Here is a 10,201-nt window from a genome sequence, read left to right as displayed (position 1 = left end):
TTCCAGAAAATTTCATCCAAACCATAAAGTCGTCTTAAGCATATATAAAGAAAAAAAATTGGTGTGGGGTAGAGGGTTAGGAAGAGTTAATAAACATTGATGTTAATTTCGTCTTATGCATGGATACTGACTTACATAGTACCAGTACTTAATATTTATTTAAGAATTGTCTAAGTTTAATACTAATGAATATGATATCAATCAAATGACTTGAGTAGTCGACCATATCCAATGATACTCAATAATTTGCAATCACAGCAAAAGGAGGGTGAAAAAGTGTTGGCACAACAGCCGTATCAGCATCAGACACATTAGCATTCTAGAAACGTTTCGCTGGCGAGTAATTTTAAATAAACCATAGGTTTGGTAACTGTTGGAATGGAGGATAATACTGAAAATTTGAAAATTATTTATTTAATACTAATCTGCTCTTGCATCTAAGTATTTTGTTTATTAATTAATGTATAATTTTTTATTTAAAAAATAACATTTGAATCTCTTTTTTTCCTGTTTTAAAAAAAAAAATACTAACCTACTTTTATATTTTCTCGTGGGTAAAAAACCACGGTGTGCGTTAGATAGTTGTAATGCAAGTTGTTGTAAACATATATAAAATTGATAACCTCTCTGCCCTTCTTACTGGTAGCGGGGATACTTTTCATGGACAAGCAGTTGAGATCAAAGATCATGTTCATGTGCTTACTCTAAGTTTCTCAAATAAACAATTGGATCATCATTTATCTCCTCTAAATCGCCAAAAATTAAGTTCAAATGAAATTGCAGATCAGAAGCTTGGTTCCAACAAATAAATTGACAGCGAAGCCTGACAATTACATACTCCTATGAATGTGGAATCAGTCTTTGTTGACAAGTGTGTCACCTGATCCTTATTTCTTACCTTAAATGAGTAACTTAGCCATTGCGGTAGTTGATGAGCCGTTCATGGCCGCCGCAGCACCATCTCTTATGGCCATTACTCGATCCCTCGCTTCCTTTCCTCCGAGTCCATCATCTCTGTCACTGGATTCTCCAACGCATCTGCACCTTCATTTCTTTTACAAAAACTATTTTGCTCGTCATCTGCTCACCATATAGAGGCCACGCTAACATTGGTACCCCCGAACAGACCGCTTCTGGGGTTGGGTTCCAACCGCAATGAGTCACGAACCCACCCGCTTGGTCATGATTCAGTATGGCTAATTGTGGTGCCAACGACTTAATATTGGATATGATAAGACTTGGGAGAAAAGTTGTGCTGAAACAAAGAACTGACAAACATTTTAGGCCGAGCTAGTTAAATGTTGGCTTTCGTAAGGGCTTTGCTTAGGAATTAGCTTAGCTTAACCGACCTTTTTACGCAATTGTGGGCAGTGAGGAGTGCGGACGCTCCAATCTTCGAAAGGGCGTTTCGACCTTTTGGGTTCTACATCTGTACAGGGTCGTCGGCCCACCATAAGGCGTCCTATCGGCCTCCCATTCAAGCCTTCTTTTAACAATTCCAACTTTGCAACTTGCTATCTGCATGCTTGTTTTCTTCTTCTTCTTTTATTTTTTGAAGATTGCTACCTATCCATGGAGGATAGGATAAAATAAATTGGAATTTTACATGCTTGTTTGTTTTGTGCATAGAGGCGTGATGTTAGGTCCCTTTTTATTATTATTATTTGAAAAGTACATAACTTATGATGCTAAGATGGCCATGGGTCTATACTCGCTAGTTGCCAGCTCGAGTAATTTGTAGCATTTTCCATGATCTCTAAGTTTTCATTAAGATATGATATGATGATCCCACTGCCACATGCCCTATTGAAACGGTGGTGACATTTGATTTTCTCATGGATACCGTGTGATTAAAATATACAATGCGACGCTGACATGTCGCCACTCCCAAAGCTAGCCATGCAATATGTTTCTCTTTTTTTTTTTGTTTTTTTAAATGTGTTAAACAAATTTAAAAAGATATTTGAGTTGAATTATATAAAACTACGTATTTACTTTGATAAGAGTCTAAATCCTCTCTCACCCTACAATCGTATCACGTGTAAATTGGCACGTAAAATGAACGATACAATACGATTAAACTCATCTGAAGAACTGTGCTAAAGCAGAAGCTTTCGTCGTGCAATTGCTATTAATTTGCAGTGCTAGCCCTCTCTGCACCCAAGAGGCTATATAGTGGCAATATTAGTAAAGTCTCCCTTGCAGTGTGCTCTCCGGTCTCCTCCAACTTTGATACTTTTTCCCAAAGTATCTGTAAACTCTGTTTAGCTTAATTAGGACTTTTCCCATCAAGAGAGTGATAGGTATTTGAAATATACACCTTAAATAGTTTTCCAAGCCTTATGCCATAACTCATGAGTCGTGTATTAATTATTAAAGTTACACAATTTGTTTTTTTGAACCAAACTGTGTCATTTTACTCACTATAGCTTACTAAAAATCTCAATTTTAGCTTAAATTTTCTTATTTTTAAATGTTGGTAAAACCAAACTTTTATATTAATACTATTATTACTATAATTTTAGGTAAAGGTAAGTATTAATCAATTCCAATTGAAATTAACCGATAAAGACTAACTAAATTCAGTTAATTTGATTTGATTTATTAGCTTTTAATTTAACCATTACTTGGTTTAATTTATTCCATTATTCTAATTTTTATGTTACCATCGAATTAATTAAAAAATGACCATTAATAATATATTTTAAAAAATATATTATATATAAATAATTTAAATAAATATTATTAAATATAATATAATTATTACTAAATATTATTAATATTTTATATATAATGTAAGGTGTTGGAAAAATAGTAAAATCGACCAAATTAATCTAATATAAGTTAATTTTGATTATTTCAATTTTAAAGTATAACTCAGTTAATTCAATTATTTTTAAAAAAATTGGATTAATTCTATTTTGAATGCTCATCCCTATTTTTAAGAAACGATTGGCATAAGGTGCGTATATAGATAGGCAATTGGCAATTGGCAATTGGCTGTAAAAAAGCGGCCAGGGATTCACGTGAGACTAGAAAAAGGAGGAACCCGTGAACATGCACTGATTCCAAGTGAAAGCAAGCAAACAAAAACAAGCATTTCACCACCCGACAAGGGCCTATTTATATCGAGGAGGACGGTACCTTGGATTCTTCTTCACTTTCAGGCTTCAGTATCATAAATAGACAGAGACCCGTGACACATTCTTTAGCAGAGATGCGCGTGGGTCAAGCCAACTTTATTTTGTGTCCTTGCCAACGCATCCACCATATCTCTCCATGTCATGCTCCTATTAAAAAACTAACTTGGAGCCCCCCAGGGCCACCTTGTTCTGATTCTCAGTTCGTACCGGCTGATATATTTGTGGATTCAGTTGAAAGATTTTTGATCAAGTATAGGAGATATTGTTTCGATACTATGCCGATGGCAATGTTCACAAAGAATTTTCCAAAATCCATCAATGTGAAGTTGATGATGCGACCAATCTTGCTGATTGGTCCCCACTCAAGAAGAATAGACGTGTTGTAGCCTGGAAAATGTAAAGGGGAGTCAATTTTGGCACTTGGGAGTGAAAACTAATCCGGACAAATTCCATGAAGGGATGCAATGATGCCAGGATTCAAGCCATACTTGTAAGGAACTTGTGACTTGTGAGGTCGCTAGTGCTGCGAAAACATGTTTTCGGCCATGTGAAACTTCCTGGCGTCCTTCATGAACCAACGAAAACTCAAAACAAAAAGAGAGAAACGAAAGAGAGAGATATTAATGTGGCAGCGAATTTTAAGTATTTGCCCGGTTAACAAGGAGAATCAAGCATCATTATTGTCATAATTCAGTTGGAACTTACTTATTTGATAAATCAAATGAAATATTCCTAGCAGCCATTACAGGGGACTATGACTTGTGAACGAGGGAGAGAAGGAATGGACTAACAGGAAATAATTGGAAAAAAGAAAATCAAATATGACACTTGACGCCTAATTTCTGTATGTCTTCATTTCTTTGATCTTGAAACCCTCCTGATTAAAACCAGCAAACAAAGCACGCGATAGAACACAAAGAACCCAACCAAGATGTAGATGTTGATCCATCTCTGCCCCTCATGGAGCCCTTTCTTTTGTAATACATCACCTCCTGTTAGCATGCAAGTCTTGGTTTCGTTGTACCATAGAAAACACCTTGACGCAAGGCAAGAATACTCATTGATAAGGAGCGCATCAAGTGCGTACTTGTACATTGAGAAAAAGTACATGAAGAGCCAGTACTTGGGCAAGCTATCCTTGGAGATGAAGTAACCAGAGAAGAGGAAAAATGCACCAAGAAGTATTGTAACAAGTGAAGTCCCGGCTATATAATTTGGTGCAATAGAGCTCAAGAAGAGGACAAATGAATTTGCCATTAGAACTATGATCCAAATGACCAAAACAAAGTAAGCAAAAGCTTGCCATGAAGCACATAGGCCCACTAAGAAGTAGACAGAAGTTGAATATATGATCGCAATGGCAAGCAAATACGGCAGGAAGACAAGGGTATTGGCTATGAGATATGATGAGAGTCTATAAACCCCACTTGAAGTTTCCCTCAGCAGAATAGGCCTTTCATTAATGAAGATCGGAAGGGTTTCAGTTGTAGAGGAGAGAAGGAAGGTGAGAGTGAAGGCAAAGAGACCAAACCTTTTTTCTATTCCTTCCTTGTCATAACCGATATTAATGTAGATCGTTCCTAAAACAAGACCCACAATAAGAGCCTCTAATGCATTGGTCAGAAGAAGCTGCCTTGTTCTGTAAATAATCTTCCAAAACCTGTTATATAGAGAGCAGATTTCATTTAGTCTTGAGCTTCTATACCTGATATCACTGGCTTCATTGGTAGAAGTAATAGAACTTTCAGATGATGGAGGGAGCGATGGTGGTGTAATTGGTTTGCTGTCATGCAGCTGGTTTAGTAATTCCATGGCATACTCGAGGGCGTTGAGCTGAGGAGGGACAGAAAACCCATTGGATAGTAAGAATGCTTGAAGTGAACAAAGTGTACCATGGTGCACAACAGTCCCTTTTGATAGCAAGAGGATTCTATCAATGGTCGAAAGAATCCTGAAGCTTGGTTGATGTATGGATAAAACGACAGTGCGGTGACGTGAAGCGGCTATGGATTTGAGGATCTGCATCACATTGAAAGCTGAAGTACTATCAAGACCCGAAGTGGGTTCATCAAGTAGTAACACAGCAGGGTCATGGAGGAGACTTAGACCTATCGAAACTCGCCTGCGCTCACCACCCGACAGCCCATGACCTAGCTTGGTATTAACCAAGTGAGTTAGCCTCAGCTCTGACAGAAGAGATGTAACAATGGTGTCGATTTCTGATGTTTTAGGGACAAGAAGGCGAGCAGCAAAAGCAAAAGTTTCAGCTACAGTGAGCAATGGCAAGCATGGATCATGTTGAGGAACATAAGCAGAGAGCTTGCGGAACGAAGAAGGGTTGATCGGAGTGGAATTGAGTAGAAGGGTGCCATCAGTTGGAGACGTTCGAGCTGCTAGAATGTCAAGAAGAGTGGACTTTCCGGCTCCGCTTGGGCCAACAATGGCAAGGATTTGTGAGGGGTTTGCGGTCAAGGAGACATTCCGGAGGATGTAGGTTGGAGGCGTCGAAGTGCAAGGTTTGAAAAGGAAATAGCCCGTAATGGTGGTGGTCAATTTGGCATAAGAGACTGAGGATGCTGTGAGCTTATATGTTTTGAGTGGTGGTGATGGTCGCGGCGGGGATGGGGAGGCTGATTGGTCTTCCATGGAGGAGGGGGAGGGATTGGTTGGAGGGAGAGGATTTTGGAAATAGAGAATGGGGTGTGGAGAGATAGGTTGATGGTACTTTCCATTAAGTTGGAGTATAATGTTGGTGGAGGATAAGGAGATTGAGAATTAAAAAGTCGGAGGAGTGCCCCTTGGTAGTTTTATTTAATCATAGTTAATAAAATAATTAGTGCTTTGTCAAGTAACCGTACGGACCAAATGCAAATATTATATCATAAGCTTAAGCGGTGATAATCTATAGTGGACCTATCAAAATTTTGAAACATGCTCTTACGTTAAATATTGTAGATTAGATTAATATATATACGTACGTACGGTTCATAGTCAAGACAGAATTTTATCAATAAACAAGAATTAAAAAATACAAACAAATTTAGAATTTTCCTCTACTTCCAAAGATATCATCTCTAAGGTCATGCCATATATAGGTGCGATAGAGGAAATTTGGCTTTGCTAAGCTCATGGACATCTACTGCTGAAAACTTAAAAGGCGACAAATAGTTCAAATGTTATTTAATTAATTATATCCAAAGTCCAAAAATGTAATTCCATCTTCAATTTCCATCACTAACTCATAGATGTAAATGGGAGACTGGATCATAATTCACTTCTTCAGAAACGAAAGTAACTCAAGCAGAAAACTGGGCATGCAGCCATGCTTCTCATTCATTCGAAGCAGTTAAAGAGCTTAAAACCGTTTTGCCTGACAATTTGGCCAGTGATCCAAAAGACAAAAAGAAGGAAAAGGGCAAAGAAGATTAAGTTGCAATACTAGTAGGTAGTTTTGTTAGGAATGGAGTTCATTAGATTATCGTTGACTTGCCGACCAAATTGGAGGAAGATGTTAGGAATCACGTGAAGGACTGTGTTTTTATCATTATTTAGCATTAGATGACAATATTTGCTAATTTGGAAGGGATTGGATGATGCGGGGCCGTTGAGAAGAAAAAGCAAAGTAATCAGCCTGCTAACCCATCACGAGATCACAGATTCTCTCTCTGTTCTCTCAAGTCTCAAGTGTGTCCTCCAACACTTAACGACGAATGCTGCATTAGATTGCTGCCAACTTGCCAGTCCATGACTTATCCCATTGGCATATGCACACATGTTCAACAATGGCAAAATTATGCCAGAGCTGACGATGACAGTTGTTGGGGAATTTTCAACACCTGATTTCATATCAATTCTCCAGTGTAGGTTTAGATCAAGTCATGTATATTACTAGTACTATTTCCAAAATACAAATCCCCATATATTTACGTAGTTTTCTTTTTTTGGCTACGTATTTACATATTGTACTTAAGAGTCAGTATGTTATTAATGCTTTTTAATTCCCTTCCAACATTAGTTGTGGCATAATATCTACAAACACTATTTGGTGTCAAATTTGCTAAATTCAAATCATCATTTATGAAACACATTCTCCCACTACATTGTTTGCATCCAAAAGAAAAACACTATTCGACTTGGACCCTAATCAAGCTAGGCCCTGAATTGAGCCACTTGAAAGCCTTGAAGTCCAAACAGGATCATATATAGTGAGTCTGTGAGTGTGAGTCAAATGGTGTTGAGGACCTATCGGCCCAGTAGGTCACCGTCCCAAAAGACCCAGGGATAGGAGAAAAAACCCTTTTCCTAAGCTTCATGTCATTCCGGATAAACAAATAGTAAGAGAAAAAAGCATAGCAAAACGTTCCAAGAGCGGGTTTAGAGTGGAATACTGATATTAGTTTGTTTGGCGTTTGAGTTATCCAACCCAAAATACATGGTCGCAAGTTGCACCTTAAAAAAATAGTCATTTTGTGGGCCAAAACGTCAAAAGTAGCTGCAATTGTTTTTGTTCTTTAATTGGACTAGACTCCACCGGATTCCATCAGCTTAATTGAAAGTCTTCGCCTCCTAATCCTAATTATCATTTGATCTTTGACTGTGTGCCAACTTCCTTCAATTCTTTTCCTTCTGCCTTTTTTCTTTTATTTTTTTTTTCCAGAAATGCATTCCAATGTGAAGGGAGTAAATTTCCTTTTTAGCTTTGCTGATTTTCCAGTTTGTTTGGAGTGTTTTTTCGTTTGTAAATTGCAGCCTTTTCATATGCGATCCCTCTTTCTGTCTCCATAAATAAAATGTTCTTATTTCTATCAAAAGAAAAAAAAATGTTTTATACTTCTTATTTCTTCATGTGTCACAGTCAAATTAGGAGGACTAATTGTGAGCTTTTACTCATTAATCTTTCTCAAGGTTAGATAGTGAAGTGAAGTCATTTTAAATATAGGTTTACTTGTTTATCAAAGTAGACCATCCACCTTCACAGGTTTTTGATGTCTTGGGTTCTGGATGGATAGTCTTTAATTTTCACTTTGTGGATATGATGCAAAGGCAAGCCACACCATCGAATCATTATAACGTATGAACATGATGTGGGTGGAATTTCACTGACTTCAGTAATCTGAATCCCCCATTTATAAGCTATCCCACAAATTGAACAGCGAATGTTAACTTCGTGGTGGAGCCATAACTTGTAATCGCAGCCGCCGTGTCTGACCACCTTCTCTGCATACGTCTTCCAGCCAATCCCAATTTTAAGTTTAATATATATATTTATAAAATTTATGTAAGTTATAAAAGGAAAACTTAAAACTTGAAAAGGATTATCACTCTCAAGAATGGTATTGTGGTGCTATTAATAATCTAAAGCCGGCTAGATCTAGGCATCTACCCCCAAGAAAGCTTCAAGCCTTTTCCTCATGAATTAATGCAAGAAAAAGTTTTTTTTTTTTGTCTAATTTTAAACCTGCTTCCAGGGGAATCTTATCTTTTGCGCCAGAAGTGCGAATATTACATTCTTGTGAGAATGGACATACTGATTGCCTTCTTCGTGAAATATTCCACATAAATATATCTAAGTAAATTTTCAAACAGCTTTCCTTTTGTCTCATATTCGTTCTTCTAGATGTTCAGCTTATACTATGCGTCTTACACACTCCCGCATGTTTACATCCTGGAATTTTGAATGCTTTAATTTGACTTCAAAGTCAAATTTGCCAATGCCAAAAGGGCAGAAAGAAAGGCTTGGTAATTATGATTTCATCTTCATCATTAAACACCCTCAATATCTACATAGGAACTCTCTTGTCCTGGCCACATGACTTTGAAAATTTGCTAGTAGAATTTTCAATTATTTGTTCTTCGGACTTATTTAATTCATTATAAATTTTTACTTTAGAAGGGTCCATATTACTCTAAAACATATCAAAAAAAAAAAAAAAACCTCCAAAACATTCTTTGGGATCGTAATTAAATAGAAAATTGCCGCTAGATGCAGCTATCACTTGCATAACTCTATAAATACACCATCTACGAGATAGACCCCCCTATACATCCCCATCCTTCTTTGCTAGTAAGCGTTTAAACTTCTTCTCGTTCATCCTCAATCCAAAAGACAAATCCTAAAAACAAAATTCTAGTGAAAATTTCGGCATGACGTCGGAAGATCGCACTACTTCTCGTCGAAAGAGAAACATCAAATGCTTGGCATATGTAGTTACCGGGGTCATAGCACAGACCATAATTATATTGCTTTTTGTGATGCTGGTCATGCGTATCCGAAACCCTAAGGTCCGTTTGGGAGGGGTCACGGTGGAAAATCTCAATTCCTCATCTTCCTCACCTTCCTTTAGCATGAACCTTAATGCTCAGGTTACTGTCAAGAACACCAACTTCGGTCACTTTAAATTCCAAAACAGCGCTTTAACGATTTCTTACAAGGGTACCTCTGTTGGCGAGGCTACTATCGTTAAGGCTCGTGCCAGGGCTCGATCAACCAAGAAGCTGAATGTGACAGTATCGGTGAGTTCGAACATGATGTCTAGAAATTCAGCCCTGAGTTCTGACAACGGTTCTGAGACTATAAATTTGAGCAGCCATGCCAAGCTTGATGGAAAGATACATTTGTTCAAGGTCTTCAAGAAAAAGAAATCGGCCGAGATGAATTGCACTATGGAAGTAAACACCTCGTCGAAACAAATCCAGAATTTGATGTGCAAATGAGATGCAATGGCAACCTTCATGTATTCTGTTTCATTTTCTGCTCAAATTAATGGTTTTGGACTTGTGATTGATTTCTTATATATAAGCGATATTATAAGATATAAAGAACGTGCTTTTCTCTTTAATCTCATATTCTTAATTTGTAGTTTGTGGATTTGTTTACTTACGTACTTGGATGACTTATGAGTCGCAATTTTTCTCCTTTTGTTGGCTTTCTTTGCTTCAAGGTTAGTCCTTCTGTGTTTCTTCGAAGAAAACTTGTATACATTTCAAGCTGTTGACTACAATTTCCACAGCTTTTAACCGTTATAGGTTATTAAATTCTGTTATTAAGTGCTTCACGG

At 37.4% G+C, this 10,201-nt stretch overlaps 2 protein-coding genes across 2 annotated transcripts; one reads left to right on the top strand and one right to left on the bottom strand.

The window, feature by feature from the left end:
• Window positions 1-3,763: 3,763 nt before the first annotated feature.
• Window positions 3,764-5,879, bottom strand: ABCG8 (ABC-2 type transporter family protein). The gene has a single exon (XM_021422947.1). The coding sequence runs from the start codon at window positions 5,787-5,789 to the stop codon at window positions 3,996-3,998; it is 1,794 nt and encodes a 597-aa protein (XP_021278622.1). The 5' UTR covers window positions 5,790-5,879; the 3' UTR covers window positions 3,764-3,995.
• A 3,261-nt stretch (window positions 5,880-9,140) lies between these two features.
• LOC110423365 (late embryogenesis abundant protein At1g64065-like) lies at window positions 9,141-10,046 on the top strand. The gene has a single exon (XM_021437585.1). It carries the CDS (start codon window positions 9,288-9,290, stop codon window positions 9,855-9,857), a length of 570 nt encoding a protein of 189 aa, XP_021293260.1. The 5' UTR covers window positions 9,141-9,287; the 3' UTR covers window positions 9,858-10,046.
• Window positions 10,047-10,201: the final 155 nt, after the last annotated feature.

The sequence above is a fragment of the Theobroma umbraticum genome, unplaced genomic scaffold (genome assembly GCF_002168275.2).
Source record: "Theobroma umbraticum cultivar Fairchild unplaced genomic scaffold, ASM216827v3 scaffold_30.0, whole genome shotgun sequence".
NCBI lineage: Eukaryota > Viridiplantae > Streptophyta > Magnoliopsida > Malvales > Malvaceae > Theobroma > Theobroma umbraticum.
Note: the sequence above shows the minus strand (reverse complement) of the source record. Positions and strands in the feature narration are given on the sequence as shown.

Excerpts from the sequence above, each read along its gene's own strand:
- LOC110423365 (XM_021437585.1), top strand. The coding sequence starts at position 9,288 with ATGACGTCGGAAGATCGCACTACTTCTCGTCGAAAGAGAAACATCAAA.
- ABCG8 (XM_021422947.1), bottom strand. The coding sequence starts at position 5,789 with ATGGAAGACCAATCAGCCTCCCCATCCCCGCCGCGACCATCACCACCA.